The 22,172-nt window shown below is 50.0% G+C and overlaps 1 protein-coding gene and 1 pseudogene across 4 annotated transcripts in view; one reads left to right on the plus strand and one right to left on the minus strand.

The window, feature by feature from the left end:
- The window catches only part of SFMBT2 (Scm like with four mbt domains 2), a 172,807-nt gene that overhangs the window by 6,090 nt on the left and 144,545 nt on the right, over positions 1-22,172 (plus strand). For 3 of the 4 annotated variants that reach the window (XM_016136408.2, XM_016136406.2, XM_016136405.2), the window contains exon 2: positions 20,950-21,093. In XM_016136408.2, coding sequence (XP_015991894.2) covers positions 21,024-21,093 — 70 coding nt within the window. In that variant the 5' untranslated portion in view covers positions 20,950-21,023. Of the gene's footprint in view, positions 1-20,696; positions 21,094-22,172 lie in introns of those variants that run through there. The other variant, XM_036228198.1, reaches the window with a different exon arrangement.
- On the minus strand, positions 1,967-2,085 carry LOC118608991 (annotated as a pseudogene).

Below are 22,172 nucleotides of genomic sequence, written 5' to 3' on the forward strand. Positions count from 1 at the left end.
AAGCCCTTCTGGCCCTTGATCACACTGCCCAGTGGCTGGCGATTCAGGGGCCTAGAGGACAGGGCCATCCGCCACCCCGCTTTGTGTCGATTTAGAAGTGCCAGCTGAGACCCGCTGGGGTGAGAAGTAACTATTTCCCATTTCCCATTAGGATCCTGGCACCTTGAACCTCAAACAGGCCATCCGGCTGGGACATCAATGTCAGTAACAATGGGAGTCGTTTCTGAGAGAGTTTTCCTGTTTTTGCAGAAATCATGGACTAATCATAGCTTCATGACTCTTGAGTTAAAAAAAAAAAAAAAAGGAGCCTTGGGGATTCTGCTTTCCGCTCTTACCAAGAGACAGTCCTTTGCTCCCCTGGGAGTGTGGAACGCACTTCTGCTCACACTAGCAGGGCTGGCATTCTGTACTTTTCTCTGCCCACCCGTGCCCCGAAGGGACTTGCCCAATTTGAGAAGAAATTCTGGGTGATGAGACCATCTCTCTGAGCAGAAAAGGGGTGGTTTCCATTTAGTCGATCACAGTGCTTTTGGGACTTTTAAGAAAATGAAAATGCCGACTCTGCAGAGCCTATACACTTAAGCCTGAAAGTTTGTGTCAGGATAGCAAAGTCAAAAGAGTTCTTTTAAAAATAGTTTGAATAAAAATGGTCTATTGTGGGATTTGAATCACCTCCAGTCCTAGCATCCTAGGTTTGGACAACATTTCTCTTTTAGCATTTCACTGTTCGGAATTCTTTTATCAAAATGAAATGACGGTCTGTAATTCGAGGCACACTTTCTTCTATTTTTTCCATTTTTTTTTTCAAACTGTTCTTACATCTACATCGTCCCGATAGCAACTTATTCTACAAATAAGAAAAAAAAAAAATTAGGGAGATTTTACTTGCCACGGCAAACCAGAAAGTCAACGTGGGCAGTCAGCGTGGTGGTCATCCAGGGTCTGTTGTAGTAAGGAAGATTCCGGATGGAGGGAGAGAGACGTTGGATCAGGAGGCCCGGCTTCCGGTTCCAGGGCTGATTCAGTGTAGCTGTGTGACGTCGGACCAACAGTGTCAGCTTTTGAGCCTCAGCCTCCTTATCTCCGAAAGAAGTGGAAAGAAGTGCGTTGGACTTGGAGATCTCCGTGCTTCATTTTTTTGGGGGAGGTGGGGGTGGCGGGGGGCGATCTGTGATTCAACACAGCTATGCAGACGTGGCTGAATGATCAGTCTTTTGGATTCATGCCTGCCAAGTTCCGTGAAAACACCGCGGGCCTTGGTTGACAGCGGCTTGAGATATTTGTGAAATGGTTGGTTGTACTTCGCTATGCAGAAGCGAAGTGCTCTCGTCGCTAAGTGACATTAAGTTCCACGCGGGGTCATGTTTCCATTTCTGCTCTGGAAAAGGTGAGTTGTTGAGAAGCACAAATAACCCCACTAATGGTACGGACCGGGCTCGGTCCACGTGTCTTTGTGTACAAGCCAGAAACCACACCTGACTGAGTTTGCTCTCATAAGTTCTAGGACTAGAAAGGACCATTCCGAATAGCCCTGTGTCACCCCAGACGGGCTGAGTGAGTGGACCTCGCTCACTAGTATATATGGCTGCCACCCCCTGGTAACCCAGTGAGAGACAGAATCAGACCTGAACTTCCGTTTTGGGTATTTGCATTGGGCCACTAGGCGGTATTGCCTCTCTTTGGAAGACGAAAGATGTCCTGGGACAATTTATAGGAAAAATGATCTTGTTGGCTGAAACAAGCGTTGAAGTCAGTGTAAATAGGTATTTATGGACAGGACTGTATATTGTAAATAAGGGAAGATTTAGAGCTTGCAGTATAACAAGGAATATTACATGATTCATATAAAGCTACCAAATAAATGTTTTTTGTTTGTTTGTTTTTTTTTGGGCGAGGCAACCCTTGGTTGACCTCACAGATTGCAAGAACCTTGTCATCTTACAATCCCTTATTTTTTATTTTTTTATGCCTACAGCACCTGGTCTTCCCAGGTGGTCTCCCATCCAAGTGCTAACCAGGCCCGACCCTGCTTAGCTTCTGAGATTAGACAGGACCGGGCTTGTTCAGCGTGGCATGGCCGTAGACCTCCAATAAATTCTATAGGATTGCTTTTGCACCATCATTTAAGCAGTGTTCTGATTAGACGATGCCACCATGACACCCCCTGTCTGGTGAACCTGCAGTGAATTTTAAAATGTGATACTACTTCACCATATAGTGACAGTGCGGGTCCCTTGTGTTATTGATAAGGTGACACTCACTGATCAAAAGATTTTTACTTTCTCGTGATAAGATAGATGTCTTTGACCCAAGTTAAAGAAAGAATCCTTTGTGCCTGTAGGTGTCATTCTTTTTGATTTCTTTTAAGAACAAAAATGATAACATTCTGGTAGATACGGTGCTTGTTAGAGCTTTTGGTGAACTCTGCAAAGTAGCGCAGATGACGTCGGCAGTTGTGACAGAGTAGGGGTTTGGAGCTGATGACATTTGGGAAGGGGGACACATTTTTATCCTGTGATTTTTTTTCCTCTGGAGTTTTTATTGGCCAAGAAAAGGTGTCTTAAAAAAAGTAATGAAAGCGTACCTTCTTTATTTTCTCCTAAATCTGGCAAGTTGCTATCGTATTCCATTTCAGTCAAAACTGAAGTATGAACGGCATCACTTTAAGGGCTAATACAGGAGTCTGAAATCCCAATGGCAAGTGCCTACAAAGTCTCATTTTCAGTATAATTTAAACAGGCGCTCATTTAAAAACTGCACATTTGTTTGGATCCGTAGGTCTAGGGTTTACCGATGAAAGGACTATGGAATTAATCGGATTTGGAATTACCCGTTTACTCCGAATAACGTTAAACACAATTACTATTTAAACATCTACTGTTTGCCAGCCTCTCACTGCTTTGTGCTTCATCTACTGGATGAGAGTTTTATTAGCCCCGGTTTACAGATGAGGAGGGCGAGGCTTTAGAGAGCCCCAGTAACTCCTGGTCTTAATATTGTCTTGAGATTGACACCACCATGTAATGGTGATTCAGTATGTATGAGATGCTGTAAATGCATCGCTTTCCTCTTTGTGGGTGTGTGCTGTGATCTGTTTTGATAAGGAAGCGGAGTCTTCGCAGAGGTTATGTGGGGTCATGTCTATAGGGGGTTTCTTCGTGTTGGATTTGGAATGAAGTGAAACTAGGATGTTTTTGCACTTGATTCAAATGGTTGGTTGTAGGAGAGCGGAGATATTTAAAGGAAGCGGAAATCACTGTTTTTAGATGTAGAAGTGAAAAGACTTGGTTTTCCTTTTTCCCATGTCTTGGAAACGACGGGCCGGGAAATTGTTCACCGTCCTGTGAATTGACCATTAAAGATTTGGAGAGTGTTGTGTTTCTGAAATTCCATCTCAATTAGAAAAGAATTGGTTTTCCTTTCTTTCTCTTCTCCTCCCCATCAAGATGTAGGTGAGAATGAGCTTTAAAAATTCTCGAGGACTGGAGAGTGGGAATCAAGACACCAGAGGAGCTGCGGAGCAGAGCTGGCCTCTTCCCTCCCCAGTAGTCTTTTAGGTTCACCTTAAGATTTCGGTCTTAGATTTTTTTCTTCTCTTGTGGCATATGGAAGACAGACCCCTGAGGCCGCCCATTGTGGCGGGGGGGCCTCAACTAAGCACTCTCGTGCTCGCTCTGGGCTCACCCGCTGCCTGCTGAGGCTCGAGGCGGCCAGGGCAGAGCTGCTCCCTCTGAGCAGAAGCGAATTCCACTTCCTCTCAAAGCACAGGAAGAAAAAAGTCAAGTTTGGCCAATTTGAAGTAGCTGGATTTTTATAGAAACTGGCTTTGGCATTATTTGAGAAAGTGCAGTAAATATGGTTAGTCTGATAGGTGGAGTGGACCGTGGCTTGGTACTCTTCATGGGAGCTTGGCTACATCACTTTCCGTATGTGTGTATGTGTGTATGTGTGTATGTGTGTATGTATGTATGTATTTTTATTAGCATTTATTTGATGCTAAATTTACTCCCGGGCCATAAGTTTCTTCCAGGGTATCTTTCCCCTCTGTGCGTCCTTCTCTTCTGGTTTAGGGGCAGTGTGCTTTTTTTCAGTCCTGGACCACCGATACCTACCAACGCCACACGGCAACGATGGAATGGCACACATTGCTTCTGTAAAGTGACGTCCTTCAGACACTTGGTGGCTTTTCGGAAATGCGTGCCCTTGACGGCCCCGGGCAGTTTCACGAGTGTTCTTAAAGCAAACACGAAGATTCGAGCCTCTCGATTTGCGTGATTTTGTGGGGGTTTCTGGGTCACGCGAATAGTGGACCGTTTTCGGAGGTCGCCTCAGGTCGCGTACAGGGGAAGAGCTACGCCACCTTCCTTTAGTCTTCGATCTCCTGTTTTTGGTTTTTCCTGTTCTTGAATGAATGGCGAGACAGAATTCTCGCCGGGCACAAATGTATCTTTACAAAGTTGCTTTATAAGGGGAAAGACCTAGCGGGCATATTAATGCTACCTGCATTTCCTGTGCCGTGCTCCTAATTAAACAAACAAAAAACAAAAAACTCAATAATAGAAAAAAAGTGTGTGACAGACAATATTAAATATGGTTTTTAGACCAAAAAAAAAAAAAGAAAAGACGTTTACCTTTATAGCTCGGTGACAAACGCACTATTTTTGTTAGAGGAAACACATCTCTCCACCCTTTCGTGAGGGGGACACTTAACAGTTGCAGAGGGGGTGTCCGCGCCCGTCGCCATTTTTCCTCTGTCCCATGTCCGCTTCGGAAAGGATGTTTCCCCTCTGGGCGGCTTGAAAAAAAAAAAAAAATTTATATGCTCATAGTCGTGGTCGTCTCGTCTCTGTCCTAAGCGAAAACGCTCCCTGGGCGTGCGCCAGGACGGGGCGTCCGTCGTTCGCGATAAACGAGGCCGCCCGGTGCGTGGCATAGGTCGTCGGCGCTCGGCGATTTAAGGAGCCGGAGGTTCCCACGAGCCGGTGTCTCCACAGCCTTCCGGCTGCTGCCGCTGCGTCTGGAGGGGGCGCATTGCTTCTCGAGCCTTGCGGGGGGCTTGGAGGAACGTCCCATAGAATGAGCGGAGATAGGACGGGCACGAGGTCAGGGAGCAGGGGGTCGGCGGGGCGGGCACCCCGCCTTTCCGAGCGGGCGGAGGAGCGGGGAGGACGAGCGGGGTGGCTCACCTGCACTGGTGAGAGGAGGGTGGAGGCCCGAGGACGAGGACGAGGACGAGGACCGGGCCCGCGAGGGCGGCGTCCGCTCGGCTCCTCGGTTCAGTCGTGAGTGTCCTTGCCGCGCTCGGCGCGCTCAGCCGGCCGCGGCTGCCTGTGGCCTTCGACCGCCGTTTTCCGTCACACGCCGTCTTCTGTGTGTCTGTCTGCCTTTTTGTCGATGGCCCCGGGGCGGATCCCGTAGGCTTTGCTCGCGTGGCCCGGATCGATTGGCTCAGGCTTGTGGCGCCCACGTGGCACCCCGGTTTCGGTGCTCGGTCGCTGCCGTCCTGACCCCGCACGCTTTGTCCTGGCTCTTCTTTGCGTCCTCGGCTTAATGTTTCAGTCGGCCCCATGAAGAGGCGCTTAAAGTCCTGAGTGTGTAAAAAGATGTGTTTTTGAGAGACCCATCTCCTAGGCTTTTTGATTCCTTTTTTTTTTTTTCTCCCTTGCTGATTGTTTAGGTATTTGTTCGGTGGCAGGTAAGATTCAGCAGGAATTGTGGCTGTGTCGGGCATTTAGGAGCGAGCTTTCCCAGCTGAGCTGAGGGCAGGCAGGTGGCCCCAAGCCAGGCCCAGAATGTTCTTTCTGAGAAGCTAACAGCACAGAAAAGCAGGCTTCGCAGGAGGCTGCTAATGATGGCTCCCAGAGAGGCTGACGGCTTCCCACAGGCTCAGCACCGCCCGCCCTGGGGCAGCCAATCCCCGGCAGGTGTGCCACCTGGTCTTAGGTAAGGAGATGCCAGCAGGTGGATGCCATCATTTTAATAAAAGGCGATGGTCGCGGAGCAACTTCCACGTTTCTCTGCTGCGTCTCCCCTGGCCCATTCTCTACATTGGCGGCCCCCAGCCTTTGTGGCCCCAGGGGCCGGTGCTCCTGTGAGAACCTAAGGCCTGAGGATCTGAGGCGGAGCTGAGGCGGTGATGCTGGCGCTGGGGAGCGGCTGCGGATACAGACGAAGCTTCGCTCGCTTGCCCGCCGCTCACCTCCTGGGGTGCGGCCTGGTTCCTAACAGGCCGTGGACCGGTACCGGTCTGTGGCCCGGGGGTTGGGGACCCCTGCTCTGTACCACTTTCTCCTGAAAAGCGGCCACCTCCGCAATCACACACGCGGTCAGAGTGCTCCGTGCTGACGGTCCGTGTGGGGGCCAGAGTTTGGCTCTGGGTGGCAGAGCTTGCAGTTTGGGATTTTGGCCCTTGTCAGTCATCGTCTTTAAGACTAAGTCACAGAAACTTTCTTGCCGCCAGCGAGCTGAAACGTGCAGGTCACCCTGCCCCCCTCTCCGGCCCCCTGCTGCCGCGAACCAGTGGCTCCTCGCAGCTTACCACGGTAAGTCTGTGAGGAGCCAGCCCGGCGTTTAGGGCCTCGCTCGCTCCTTTCCAGAAAGCTCTTGGGATGCGGCTGGGACTATGGGGAACGTTCCCTTTGTCGAGCGGCGCCTCCGTCCGAGTGGACGCTGCCTCGTTGTCCCCCACCGCACACACGTGAGCTTTAACGAGGAAGGCCGGGGAGAGCCCGAGTCCCAGCCGTGCCTAAGTGGATGTGTGACTGCGGAGGCTTCCAGAACATCCCCCATGCTTTGCAGCTGAGGACAGCGTTGCTCGTGGTGGGTGAAAGGCCACAAGCACTCTCTGTAAGTGACCCTTATAGTAGACACGCCACCCCCTGCCGGGTCGGCTGTCTATCACCTGTCCTTTACCAACCGGCGTAAATTAGGGTGTTTTTATTGACTTTGCACAGTGATTGGCAGTTGGACTCCACTAGAGTAAAACTTTCCTCATGCGTTTAAATGACATAGTTTATAAAACTTGACTTGTACCTAATTTTGGGGCCTATCTACGGCTTAAAGTGCACACCTGAGACGCACACCTTCAGGTGTTTGGCGAGTCCCGCCCGGGAGCCCGCGGGCCGGGCTTCCTCTCGCCTGCGGCTTCGGGATGAGCTCACCGCGGCGGCACCGTCCGCGGCCCGTGTCTGGCTTCCCGCGTGAGGTGACGCGTTGTCGGGCCTCTCTCAGGCGTCAGTCCCGTGGATCTGTCCGGCTTGACGTACGCGGTTCACAGTGGTGACTGCGGAAACTTCGGCGCCGTCGTTAGCCACCGCCTCTGCCTCGTTTAGCTTTCCCTCTGCGTTCCCGTGACCGCAGGTGGAGCACGGGCTGGTTTGCCCAAAATGACACACGTGCCCAGGCGTGTGGTGCGAGACACACGGCTCCCGCTGACGGTGAGGTTGCTGGGCTTTGTCGCACACTCAGATTGATGCTCCGGGTCATTCTTCGTGACAGTTACTTGAAGGCGACGGGGAAGTTCTGTGTTTGGGGTTTGTCCCAGATGTCTGTGCTCATTCTGAAAGCCACGCTGCTTCATGAGGCCCCGTGTCAAGGATTTCTTGTCAGTCCTGTGCTTATCGGAGGACAGCGTTTACCCCTGTGGCTTGTGAGTACATTTCTTGTATTAAAACCCTGAATCGCAACCTTCACGCACAGACAGACCTATTCGTCCTATGGTAGATTTAGTTGGGTGTTTCTAGACTTCGTCCTTTGTAGTAGATAAGTAGTTAATAATACATAATTTGGTGGAATCTAAGGAACAAAGAGAACAGACCGATCAAAAACAGGCTCACGAAGATAGAGAACAGTCTGGTGACAGCCAGAGGGGGTGGGGGTTGGGGATCTAGGGCAACGGGGTGAAGGGTTAAAGAAGGACAAATTAGTGGTTGACAGATGGTCACGGGGATGGCGAGCATGGCCCAGGGCATGCAGTCCGCAGTAGTGTAATGGCTAGGTGGAGAGCCAGAGGAGAGAAAGCAATTAAGGGGATCGCTTTATAAAGTTTATAAGTGTGTAACCAATGTACCGTATACTTGGAACTAATAAAATAAAGTTAAAAAATTTTTTTGGATTTCTCTTGAAAGCAAATATGTTTTTTGCTTTCTACTAAAATGACAGGAAATTAGGTTCAATTCAGAATTCTATACTCAGCCAGAGTACCAAGGGTGACCACAAATAATCCATTTTCAAGTGCGTAAGTTTTCAAAAAATAAATTACCTTCCAAGCATCATTCTCAGAAAGCTGCGAGAGATCGTACCCCACTAAAACAAGATGTTTATTATATTATCTTCGTGTCCTTTTGATGCATAAAGCATGTGCCGTTTAGCCCCCCTCTTATTCCCGATAGTGATTCATTTGTGTTCTCTTTTATTCTTGATAGATTTTTGCTAGACGTTTAACTGTTAATCTTTTCAAAGAACCAAATTTTGATTTCATTAATTCATTTTATTCTTTTTTCTTTCCGTCGACTTTGGGATTTACATTCTCTTTCTAATTTCATGAAGTAGAAATTTGTTTTTTTGCCCCTCTAATATGCATTTCTAGCTATAAATTTCCCTCTAGGCACTTTTTTAGCTGCATCGCTCATTTTAAATATTTTCTCCCTGTGACTTCTTCTTTGACCCATAGGTTACTCGGAAGAGTGTTACTTAATTTTCAAATAACAAATAATTTTTGTTAGTGATTTCCAACTTAATCCATCATGGTCGGAGAATATACTCTGTAAAAGTTCGATCTTTTGAAATTTATTGAGACTCCTTTTATGGCCCAGCATGTGGTTTATCTTCGTGATTGTTTCACGAGCATTTGAAAAGATCGTATATTCTGCCATTGTTGGGTGCAGTGTCTGATCTGTGTCGATTAGATTATGTCAGTTAAGAATGTTTTTCAGAGCTTCTCTATTCTTATGCATTTTTTTTGTCTAGTTCATCTATCAAGAGAGTCATTGAGAATCTCCAACTGTGAAAAAAAAATAATGCATAATTTGTAGGTAAATAGTAAATATATAAGTGAACTTCCACGACAGGCTAGTCTGCGCTCGGATTGGGTTTTCCGTTGAGCGAGTAACGTGGGAGGTTCTCATTTTCCTCACGGCCGTTTTGAATGACTGATTCAGCTCATCGAGGAGTCCGTGCTCTTCGATTGGGAGGTGAAGAGGTGACAGTTAGAGCCACGAGTTAGAAGACACAGTATGTTGTCGTGGGACCAGCAGGCGGCCGCCAGCTCTGGTGTTGACCGTTACCCCCAACAGATCTTCTTTCCCAGTGTTGAGGTGGGAACCTGATTATAAACAAATGAGCATTTCTTATGCTGGGGCAGCGTTTGGTGTCAGATTTCAGTCTATGTAGAGTGCAAACCAATGGATCTCAATTGAAAAATGGCCAGTAAATTGCTGTCCTAATGAAGGTAAGTCAGGCTCGGTGCCTATAGGGGATGCTGGCAAAATTCCATGAGCCTTCCGCCCCAACGAAATCCAGTCCGTTCCTCTCCCTGGATGATGGGATCAGGCAGGGTCTGTCTGTCAGGCTGAGAGCTGGCTGGTAGGAGTAGGGAGGGCATGGATGGGCTTAGGCAGATGTTATTAGCAGAGTGACCTGGGCGTCAGGGGAACAGAGATAGAAGGAAGCTATCCTCGATAATAGCTCTGGGCACGTCACACTGCTGTTTCATATGCAAAGCCATTTGCAAATACCGTTCTTGCAGATGCCTTTGTATATCCTAGGAAGACGGAAGCAATGACTTCCGAGATCGGGTTTTGGTAAAAAAAAAAAAAAAAAATTGATTGCGCCTCTTTCAAGATCCACTGAGATTTTCCATTTTGACTGAAATATCCTGAAGGGTCTTAGTTTGTCGGAGGGGTCGTGTGCTCGTTTTGGAACGTCCGGAGTGTGAAACGAGGTTTCTTCTGTGATTTAGACGGCCCGGGCTTCCAGGGGCAGCTCGAGCACATCTGGAGTTTCGTACGCTTTTTGTTTAGACCATCACGTTTTATTTTCTGTTGGAGGATATTGCCTTTTCTGAGTCACATAAAAAAAAAAAATACATTTGAGAGTAGCAAGCTCGAACTTATGTCGTTAGTTATTAGAATTGTGGATTTCTTGAACTCCTTCGAGGCAGATCAGAGGGAAGGGTCTGGATAACTGGGTAACTTTAAAATAAGTGCAGCACTTCTTTTTTTTTTTTTTTTTTTTTTTTATCGCCGTGAGACTCAGGCTTATGAGAGCGAGCCCCCCTGAGGAGGAGGCTTTTGGGAGCCCGCCTTCTCACGGGAGGGAGGCCGCGGCGGGTGACAGTGCTGAGGCAGCTTCGTCCCCGCAATGTAAAAGTTTTGCTGTTTCTCCGGAGTTTGGATAATTTCAGTTTCGAACTCTGGTTGCTCAGTGACAGTTTAATGTTGATCACGACAAATAAAAACAGAATCGAGATGGAAAAAGTGGCGTATTGGCACTGGCTTAAGGAGGGAAGAGAATTTATTGACTCGTAGCTGGCAATCTGAAGTCGGAGCTGGACACACGTGTGCGTGTGTGTGTGTGTGTGTGTGGTGACAGCTTTATTGCTTTGGATTTAAGAGGGAGATCTCTTTTAGTCACACTTGGCTAATCTCAGGGAAGAAACTGAGTGCGTCTGCTCAGGATGCTCAGTTCTGAACCAGTGACCGTAGGCAGACACCCCCAGCCCTTATACGTCAGACTATGAGAGAGTCCTTTTCTGTGTAATTGGAGAAAACACAGACACTCACATTGGGGTTTCCTCTGGGGTGACCCAGTCTCTGTGCAGGGATCTCCAAGGTCAGCAGCCCCCACCCCTGTGCCCAGCACCGCCAGTCAGCCTTTTAACACCCCCACTCTTAAATGTAAGAAACCCCAAGGTATCGCCAGACTTCCGAAGAAAGCAGCTAATAGAGAAAGTAGAGACCAAAACTATCAAGAGAGAAAAATAACTTTTCTTTTGATGGGGAGAAGGAATATCTTAAAAAAAAAAATCAGTGGTTTCGAGGATATGATAGAAGGTTTTGCATTCATGGAATAAAAATAGGATAGGACGGAAAAGGGACTATTCTGAGGATTAGAGCTTTAAAAACATTTCAGTTACGGTTGACGTACAACATCGTGAGAGCTTCAGGGGTGCAGCGTGGCGGCCAGACAGCTGCGTAATGCGTGAGGCGACCCCGGCTGCGACCCCACCTGGCACCGCACGCGGCTTTACGGTATCGTGGGCCGTATTCCCCGTGCTGTACTCCACGTCTCGTGACTACTCGTAGCTGCCCATCCGCGCTTCCTCATCCCTCCCCCCGTTACACCCGGCCCCCCCACCCCCCTCCCGCCGGGCAGCCGTCAGGCTTTCCTCTGTATCTGTGAGTCTTTCTGTTTCGCTTGTTCATTTATTTCATTTTTTAGATTCCGCGAATGAGTGAAATCATATGGTACTTGTCTTTCTCTGTCTCGCTTATTTCGCTCAGCGTACTCGCCGCTAGGTCCATCCGTGTGGTTGTAAATGGTAGGATTTCATTCTTCTTTATGGCCGAGTAATATTCCATTGTCTATACGTACCACATCTTCTTTATCTACTCGTCTGTTGACGGAAACTTAAGTTACTTAAGTTACTTCCTTATCTTGGCTATCGTAAGTAATGCTGTCAACATTTTCTTTTTATATTCAGGTGCTCCTGTGTTGGGCGCATAAATGTTGACAAGGGTTATCGTCTCTTGTTGGATCGATCCCTTTATTATTGTGAAATGTCCTTCTTTGCCGCTTATTATAGCCTTCTGTCTGCTATAAGTATTGCTACCCCAACTTTTTTTCTTTTGTTTCCATTTGCCTGAAGTATCTCTATTTCTTTACTTTCGTTCTCTGTGTGTCTTTTGGTCTGAAAGCGTATTATGTAAGGACCATGTTTTCTCATCCATTCAGCTACTGTATGTCTTTTGATTAGAACATTTAATCCATTTACATTTAAAGTAATTTTTGATAGATAGGTAGTTATTACTGCTTTATTATATTTTTGATTTTCTTTTTTCTTTTTTCTTCTTAAAGAGGTCCCTTTAACATTGCTTAGTATCATGGAGATGAACTCCTTTAGCTTTTTCTTGTCTGGGAAGCTCTTTATCTGTCCTTTGATTCTAAATGATAGCTTTGCTGAGGGTAGTAATCTTGGTTGTAGGTCCCTGCTTTTCATCACTTTAAGTATTTTGTCCCGGGCTCTTCTGGCCTACCAGGTTTCTGTTGAGAAATCAGCTGCTCGTCTTGCGGGAGCTCCCTTGTAGGTAACTCACTGCTTTCCTCTTGTTACTTTTAAGATTCTCTCTTTGTCTTTCACCTTTGGCGTTTTAATCAGGATGTGTCTTGGTGCGGGCCTCTTTGGGTTCATCTTGTTTGGGACTCTCTGGGCTTGTTTGTCCATTTCCTTTGCCAGGCTAGGGAGGTTTTCAGTCATCGATCTCTTCAAAGAGGTTTTTCATCCCTTGCTCTCCCGCTCCTCCTGGTATCCCTCAGATGTGAATGCTGTTAGGCTTGTTGTCGTCCCAGAGGCCCCGCAACTATTCCCGTTATTTAAAATTCTTTTTTCTCGTCTCTGTTCCGATTGGGGGTTTTCCTCTACCATGTTTTCCACATCGCCGATTCGGTTCTTCATCTCACCCAATGCTGATTTCTTCCACCGGTTTCTTCATTTCGGTTACTGTGTTCTTCGTTGCCGACCGGTTCTTTTTTGGGTTTTCTGTCTCCTTTTTTTTTATGCTGCTTATCTCTTAGTCGGAGTTCTCACTGAGTTTGTCTGGCCTTCAGTTCTTTGGGCATCCTCATAACCAGTGTTTTGAATGTTTCGCCTGGTAGATTGCTCGTCTCCGTTTTGTTGAGTTCTTTTTCCAGAGCTTTGTTCTGTTCTTTCATGTGGGACACGTTCCTTTGTCTCCCCGTTTTGGCTGCCCCTCTGTGTTTCCATTTATGTATTAGTTAGATCTTGGCAGGATGTCCTTATGCAGTTGGTGCCCTGTGGGGCCCGGGGGCTCAGTCCCCCGGGTCTCCTGAGACGGGTGCTCCAGATGTGACCCTGTGTGGGCGGTGTGTGCCTTCCTGTTGTGGTTGAGCCTTGGTTGCTGTTGGCGCGTCAGTGGGTTGGACTGACCCTCGGGCTGATTGGCTGTGAGCACTGGCCGTGACCGCAGTGGGGAAGCCGGTGGGCGGGGGCCGACCTCACAGAGCAGGGTTCGCTTTAGCTGGGCTCTGGTGCCTGCCCCGTCTGCCCTTGGTGTGTATCGTCTGTGGCATTAACTGAGTGGTGCTCTGGTGTGGTCTGAGGCTGGCCGCTGGGTGTGTTGGTTCTGGAGCCTCTTGGGCGGGGCTGTGGTGCAGGCCAAGGTCAGCCGCTGCCTCCGCCTGGCCCGCAGCCACCTGGTAGGAGCTTCAAAGTGATCCGTGGTTGGTAGCTAGCTGCCTGAGCCAGGTTTGGAGACGCCTGGGAGAGGCTAGGCTGAGAACTGGGGCCGGCTGGCACTCGTGCTGGGCTCGGGGCCACTTAGCAAGACGTGCAGGGCATGCCAAGGCCAGCTGCCGTTTGTTCGGGGTTTGTGCCCCTTTGAGGGATTTCGGGCAAGGCTGCCGAAACAGGATCGGGCTGGGTGTGGGCCTTGTGGGGACCGGTGTCTCAGGGAACCACCCGTGCGTGGAGAGCGGTGTGAGCCAGGTCGATGGCAGCTTCTCTGGGTCAGGGGCGGGTTTGGCGAAGGAGCAGTGGTGCCCAGCCGCACTGCTGTCTTGGAGAGACCTGCCCCTCCGGCTCTTGCCCTGACGCCAGGCGCTTCACTTCCTCCCCGTGTGTCTCCGGGCTGCCCTCCCTGCTCTGGAGCTTGGGGTGCGTGTTCGTGAGCGAGCGAGTCTGTGCTCAGGCCCTTGAAGAGGACACCCGGATCACAGCAGCCTCCATCTCACCTGGGTGGAGCCCCGCTGGTTTTCACAGCCAGATGCTGAGTGGACGCCTCTTCCTGCCTCCGGCGTCATGGTTTTGGGAGCCCGATGTGGGGCTGGGACCCCTCACTCCTCAGGGGGGACCTCTGCAGCCGAGATTTCCCTCCCAGTTCTTAACCACCACACATAGCATGGGACTCGCTGGTTCTGTGTCTCCACTCCTCCTACCAGTCTCGATGTGGCTGTTTCTTTATCTCCTTAGTTATAGGCATTCTGTTCAGCTGGTCCTCATGTGGTTCTCCAGGGTGGTGGTTCCATAATTTAGTTATAATTTTGAGAGGGTCGTGGGTGAGGTGAGCACAGTGTTTGCCTACACGGCCATCTTGACTGGAAATTGCTAGAAAGCGCTTTTTGAAATTAGATCATAAAGCTCGGTATGAATTAGAAGAGGAAGTTGAGGAAGTGTCCTAGATGGCTGATTAAAAAAATAAAATGGTGGGGAAAAAAGGGACCCTGAAGGAAGTTAAGAAGGTACAACTTTTGAATATCAGATTGGAACAACAGAGAAAACAGAAATGAGGAAATTAGTAATAAGTAAAGAAAATATCGTATAGCTGAAGAACAGTTTTCGGTGTGGAAGGAATTTCAGCCTTGAAAGCAGTCACTCAGGGCCCCCAAGCCACAGGTAGATTGTCACTTGACACATCATTGTGACATTTCGGCGTGTCCGATCTGGTCATGGTATCTGACTTCTCAACAATTAGAGGCAGAAGACAGTGCTGGGAAAATCTCAACATTCTGATAGAGGATGTTTTTCCAACTTAGAATTTTTTTTCACCTACGTAAACTATTGGTTAAAACGTGTGAGTTAAAGGCATTTCCCACCATACACGGCCTCACACGTCTTGCACCTAAGTCCTTCCTCAGGAACCTGTTGGAGAATGTGCTCCGTCCAAAGGAGGGAGAAAGCCAAGACCCCGGAAAGCACGGGACGTGGACAAGGGGAGACCTTACGAAGGAGGGGGGAAGCAAGATGTCAGGACGGCACCTGCACCCCGGCCACAGGAGGCAGGGGGCCCCGACGGGCGCGCGACAGACGGCCCTGGTAGAGGCCGCCTCCAGATGCCATGAGCAGAAAGCCTACGTGTCTCGGTTTACCCGGAGGAGGTCTAGACGGTTGATGGGAAAGCGGGATTTGAATAGGGGATGAGTGTGTAGAAAGCCGAGGATGTGGGAGAAACGGGTCGTCAGTCACTAACAACAGGGAAACGTCATCCAGGAAAGGGAGGCGGTCGTGGTTTGCTGCGGGGGCCGGCTACACAGGGCCCTGTGGTCGCTGGTGTCTGTCGGCGGGATAAGGCCGTGAGGGGCTGGGTGGGGGGAGGTGGGGAGAGGGGGTGTGGCTAGCAGGGCATTCATTACCTGATAACTGTGATAAGTGAGAAAGTAAGAAGTGAGGTGTCGTCATTCAGAGATGCGGAGATGAATGTCAAAACCATCAGCTGGGAGAGCTGAGTGTGATTGCCTGGGGGAGAAGGAAAGGCAGTGGGAGAAGGGCCAGGGGTCCCCGTTTTTCTGGGGGGGCTTCTACAAGCCTTAAGGAATATTTGGCTATTAAAATCATATGCAGACATAACATAAAAATCTCGCCTGCTGGTCTGTCATCTCGATGAAGCTCGGGAAGTTTCATCTGCTAGGAATGAGAGCTGTGATTCCTCGAGGTTACGTACTCCATTCTCCTCTTGGTAGATATTTGAGAGCACCGAGGCCTGGAAAAAAACTAATTCGTACAGATACTCAGGTCTGTTAAGAGAATGGCTCCACCAGAAATAACCGACGTGATGCGTTCTTGGTGCCGTAATTCTTACTGACCTGGCGGGGGGAGCAAGCCGGCCGTGCTGTAGGTGGACGGCACAGCCGAGCTCGACTTCGCAAGATGATGGAGCCGAGGTCACCGTAAAGAAAGCCAGACGCGCAGCTACGTAGCGCACATCATCTAATGCAAAACTGTTCCCCGAAAACCAACCTTCCTTTCTCCGTGTTTAAATGACTTTGCAGAGGGAGCGTGTTCTCTGGCGTACCCGTGACGGCGATGAGTTCCGCCGTCGCAATCCAAGCGTCTTTCGATACAGAACAACTCATCTTCTCAGGCATCCCGGGCAGCAAGTCTCTCTTTCATAAAGCAGTGGTTCTCACAGTGAGGTGCCTGGACCTGCAGCATCGGCTGCCTCTGGGGGCTTGTTAGAATACAAACAATTAGGCATCACCCCAGATCTACTGCATCAAACTCAGGGGGGAGGGGCCCAGCAAGCTGAGTTTTGACAGATCCTCCAGATCATTCCGCTGAAATCAGTGACATTATCGGCGATGTTGACGCCCTCACTCTTCAGGGGTTAGGCTCAGTCTGGACGCCCCCCAGCGAAGGGGATCTCTTTCCTTTACCTATGGGCCTCGTTCTCCAGGTTTAAGAGCCTTGGTCAGCATTAATGTAAAGTATGTGTGTGTGTGTGTGTGTGAGAGAGAGAGAGAGAGAGAGAGAGAGGAGAGAGAGAGAGAGGAGAGAGAGAGAGAAAGCAAAGACAACATTTGGCATTCCTGATATATACATATAGTCTTTTGGATATGAACTTAGAGCAAAAGGTAGTTTTCTGCGTAAAAACTGAGTTCAGCAGTTCACCATCTAAGCATCATAATAATTACAAGCTTATTAGAAAGGAGCACAGCCCTTCCAGGGCGTGTTTGTGCGGACCTGGGGTTGGCCGTGTATTGGGGACCCCAAGCTGGCGTGGTGTGAATGAGGCGGCAGCTCGTTTCTCTCTGAGGTGGTGTGGAGCCGACCACGGAGCCAACCCCCTTCTCTTTCGTTTCTCTCTTTGTGGGGTTTTCATCTGCGCGATGCCAGGTGACTCTGGAGGTGAACGTAGAGGCCCGACCCTCCCCGCCGGCCAGAGCATAGTGGCACCACCTTGTCCTACTACAAGGCCTGCAGAGCAGTGTGGACTTTGGCTGACCAGTCACCCCTCCCCGTAGACAAGGAAGAAACGGGTCAGGGTGGATATGGGGTGTTTGACGGTCTCTGACGTGTGCACTTTCAGACATGTTACTCTCTAGAACGCCCCAGAGGGTGCCCAAGCCATACAAAAGCACTGTCTCCCTTATCGGCCTGCCTTCCATGACCCCAGCTCTGACGACTGCTGAACTCGGGGGTGTACGTGAACAGCACCCATCTCCTATGTGACTGACTCTTCGTAGGGTTGAAGTTCTGTGCCCTGAAGCCTGGCCTTGTACGTGTACGGATTTAATACGTGGTAAAGTCAGGACAGAGACCCCGTGGTGCGAGCCTGGATCATTAACCGCGGGAGGGGGGCCGGCTCAGAGCTGCACCTCACAGCATGTGTGAGCATAAATTCCCTATGCGTTAAGTGTAAAACTCGAAACCCCAGAGAAGTTAGACTTCTGGTGTCTTAGGGTTGCGGGGCCACATTTCAGGAAGAAATGAAGTAATACATTTGACTAAGTTAAAAAAAAAAAACTGGCATTTTGCATATCGAAAGGGACCACTAATTGGGGACAATATTTGCAATGGTTTTATGAGATGAAACACGCAGAGCTCTTAAGAATTATACAGAATAGCCGCAGAATTTGGAGGCATCACGCGAGGATTGCGTATTGCGATGGTAGGATGCCATTTTTCGAACACCAAATTGGAAAAGATGAAAGAAAGGAGACATTTATGGCCGGGGAGGAGATTGGGTTCAGATGGAGTTGCGTGGATGAGATCCGCAGGCAGACAGCATTTCACATGTATATATTGTGAGGCTTAAACAAGTTCCTACATTTGGCCCCATACTCTTAAATTTCTGGGGTTCCCCACGGAGTAACTACCTGAGATTTAATAGCATTTATGGGTGAGGCTGGTCACCACAGCACTGTTTATGATGGGGGAAAAAAAAACACACACACATACAACTTAATGGTCAGCAGTAAGGGAATGGTAAATAAATGACCTTATTCGTATTATAATAGAAATTACGCAACCATTGCAAGTCCTGTTTGTAAAGAATTTTAATGACACACAGCAATGCCTTCTATGTAATGTTGAATGAAAAATGAGTTAAAATTCTAAATTTTACATGAACTCAAAAAAAAAAAAAAAAAACCCACAGAAACGCCATCAGGGAGAGGTACCATAAACAAAAAAGTGATTGTCCCTGGGTGTTAGAATTACGAACGATGTAAATTTGTTCCTTTATGATTTTATTCTGTAAGAGTTCTACGGAGAGTGTGTACCTTCTATGGACAAGGAAAAAGTAAACAATGTCGGAAAAGGGGAAGTGTGCGGTGTCATCTGCCGGAATGAAGTTTGCGGCCACCTTGGACAGGGCCTGGTCGCTTGTCCTCACACTGCGTGATGTGAGGGTTAACTCTGCCGCGCAGTCAGGCGGCTTCCTTTTTGGTATTTAGTTTGTTCCCCTTGAGTTCTACTTAAAATGATTGATTTGGTGCATTTAAATTGCTGTCTTACTTTACTGTCCCTGGTTACTTTTTTTTATAGTGTCTGGTTAGAGAAAAATGGAGAGACTCAAGCCGCTGAGGGGTCATAAAAATTTTAGCAAACTTTTCCCCCTCTAATAGTGTCAGATAAGCCATTGATAGTTGACATTAAAACCATTCGTGGAATTTTTTTTTCTTTACAGGAAAACACTTTGCCTGCTCACGTTTTTGAGGTGGAATGATTTTGTTTTGAATTCGTAGATGAAGGAAAACAGGAAACGATCTTAGAACGATGCACGTGATTCGACATCGTTGCTTGCTTCTCCTCTGAAAGTGTGCTCACACAGAAAGGCAGTGGGCTCAGTGAAAACCACCCGTGTGAGGAAGTTTGCTAGGAATGGTTTGTGGAATATTTTGGGGGAGTCTCCTTGTGAAGTTTGTAAGGTTTAAAAATTTCTGCGTCCTCTCTCTCTTTTTTTTAACTAGCTTGCTATTATTAAGTTAAAATTTTAAGAGAGCCAAGGATAGATGGTTATTTGACACATTCCCTATTCAGGCATAGTGCGCTGTGACTGACCTATACGACAGCCCAGCCACGCTGTCCAACGCGGCAGTCGCTAGCCACGTCCGGCGTTTAAATAAATGAAAATGAGTTAAAATCGAGACCCTCATTCACGCTAGCTGCATTGGAAGGTAGCCGTTGTGGCTGGTGGTTACCAAATGGGACCACGCAGGTACAGGAAGTTCTCTTGGCCCTGCCAGTCTAGAGATAATTCAGAGTAGATAATAAGCCCCCAATGATTTCTGATTCGTTTAGCATATCTAACGAGTGCTCCTCCTGACCCATTTCCTCCCTCACAAGGCTTTGTCTAGCCTATGCTGAAATAGTTGTCTTTGAATCTCCCAAATGACAGGGGGCGGGGAATCCGAATGCAGAAAGTATGACATTAATACGAAAAGCCCTGGTGGCCTCGTAGAGCTTCAGATCTGAAAAGGGCCGCTGACTGCGTCTCGTCGGGCCTTCTCGTTAAGCCGATGCGCAGTGCGAGGCACAGAGAGGTTAAGTAAGTGCTTCGGTCACACAGCTCGTGGCCTCGTTCCTCGCCGTCCGAGTCCGCCACTCTCGTCACGGGCCGAGGCCCCCGCAAGAGGTTCCGGGGCCGTCATTCCGCTGTTAAGGAGAGGAGCCGATCGTAGCAGCAGGCGACGCTTTAAAAGCCCGGTCTTCTGAGGCTCCCCTTCGTGTCCTTGGGGGAAAATGCCACGTTCACGAATAGATGCTTTTACCCCCAGTCTTGCAATTACCTGTATTTTAAAAATCAAAAGGAAATATGCTTCCTTTTAACGACGGCCCTTGGGGGAAGTTTCCGCGTTGTAGTCAGGAAAAGGATTTGCTTTTCAAAACCCTGTTTTCGGTTCGCGAAGCTTGTGGGTCGGTGGCCCCCCCGCCCGGCTCGGTCCCCAACGTTCCGTCGTTCTCAGAGCCGGTATGTCCCCCCGGGATCATCGGGCCGCGTCTTGCTAATGCCGGGGGGTGCTGGGTCGTCCCCGTCGCGCCCCGCGGGTTCTGCCGGCCGCACACCGCGACCTCGCTGCCTTCCGCTCCCCTCGCCCGTCCTGGCTCCGGCCGGCATCTCACGTTGGTTTCGGTCTGTTCCCCGTCGGCCTTGCCCCTGTCTGTCCCTGTGCGGCAGGGCGATCTTTCTGGAACCATGCCGAGCGTTTCTCCTCCCGCGGCGTCTGCCCCGTGTGCAGAGGGCGGTGCGGGTCACTGTAACCATCCCCCATCCCCGGGGTCGTCCTCGAGTCTGTGCGAACGCCGCCTTCTCGGGCGCCACCTGGCCGTCCCCGGCCGTCGCCCGGCCGCCTCGCTCCCGGGGTCCCCTCTCCGCCTCTGGTGCTCCCGGCAGCTCTTCCCACCGAGGTCGAGCGCACCGTGTCATTTACGGACGCTTGGGGTCATCGGTGCTCGCCTGAGCAGGACGTCGGCCTCGCGGAAGAGCCACGCCTCCCGGGAGACATCGCGTTGGTCAGAAAGCACGTTGTTTGCAAACGCTGATACTTTGACCGGCTTTGGTGACTGTCCCCTCGGGCCCACGCGACGTCTCACCTGCTGGGGGCGCTGCTGAGGCCGAGGGGGGCTCGCTGTGACAGGGAGAAACGGGGGGGCGGGGGGGGGGGAGGGCAGAAGGACCCGCCCATGTCACCGGGGTAGATTGGAGCTGCAGCGTGGATCCCCTCCGTCGATGACAAACGCATCCATCTCGGAGGCTGCAGTGACCGGCTGAGGAGTGGCGGTTTTGCTCAGCCGTGACCTTTGGTGTCGCGGACCTGGGCAGAGCGGAGCCCTCGTCCCGGTTTCCAGTGTCTTCTGTTACTGTCAAGTTGCACCCCGCATCCCGCACGTGGCAATGACCTCGGTGAGGTCGCTGCCGGTGTCGCAGAGTTTGGACACAAGTCAGTATAGCGAACGTGCTCTGATTTCTCTCCTCCTTTGTCGGCTGCCCTCAGGTGACTGCTCCTGGAGGATGAACTGAGAGGGGTCCGCGGTCCCGAGCGAGGAGGGCGGTTCGTCGGTTTCCAACATGCAGGAGCCCGCGTGCCCCCTGGAGAAGCCGCGGCGCTCGGCCGGCGGGGATGGAGACCTCGATTCAGGTACGGCTCTGTGTTCCAGGTCCCTCCGGCCTCGCGACGGGTTCTCCAGCACCTTCCCGAAAGCGTTCGGGAACCCGTGGGATAGCGCTTGCTCCCGCGTCTCCCACGGGGCCCCTTCCTGGGACTCGCGATCGGAGCGTCAGGCACGTAGCAGCCGCAGAGGCGTGCGACGCCCGGGTCGGATTTAATGCCACCCACGAACCAGACAGCGGGCGGGTTACGGCTTCGACATCGCGACGGCCTGACACGGCTCGTGTTTATGACTCATCGCCACTGCGGTGGGCCGGGCAGGGCCCGACAGACAGCACCTTCCATCGGCCCGTCTCAGGCTCCGCCCTTGCCGGGGGGAGCGGAGCCGCCGCGTACTGAGGGGGAGTCGGAAGCGCTCACTCGCAAGGGGCAGGTGCCATTCCTGCTCAGAATCCCGTGAGCAGCACCCGCCGCCCGTTTCCACCACCGCAGGGGAGGCGGGGACCTCGAATTCCCTGCCGCGTGCCCCAGCGAGGACGCCCAGCCCTTCGCCCGCAGCCTGAGCGCCGCTTCGGAAAGACGCGCGATGCGATGTGCGAGAAATTGGGGTCGTTTCGATGCGTGGTCAAGTCTTCCTTCCTTTAGGAAATCCGAAACGAACCAACCGAACCGATCTTGGATTGGATTTTGATACCTAACCGATGAATTTATAAACGCATCTCTTTCCAAATACTTTCACGATGAAGAGTTTGTTTTTCAAAGACTTATTTGAAGGACTGTGTTATTAGGTGACAGCGAATTAAATAAGGACAATTTAGCTCAAGCACAAACACGTCTCTGCTGAATTCACACACACACACACAAATGTTGGTCATTAATTCAGTGGGAGATTTGGACCGTACATAGTCTACAGAAAGTGTGGAATTTGTTTTCACAGTTTGATGAGACCTGTCAGTCACAACGACAGACTGCTCGATGTCACTGAAATTTATTGGGTTGTGTTTCTCAAATTATGTCTTTACCTGGAAAAAATCTGGAACCCCCTGAGATACCTGCCTGAAAGACGTTAGTGTCTGTTTCGAAATCAGCTCATTTTCCCCTAAAGTAAG

Source organism: Rousettus aegyptiacus, unplaced genomic scaffold (genome assembly GCF_014176215.1).
Source record: "Rousettus aegyptiacus isolate mRouAeg1 unplaced genomic scaffold, mRouAeg1.p scaffold_m13_p_10, whole genome shotgun sequence".
Classification (NCBI taxonomy): domain Eukaryota; kingdom Metazoa; phylum Chordata; class Mammalia; order Chiroptera; family Pteropodidae; genus Rousettus; species Rousettus aegyptiacus.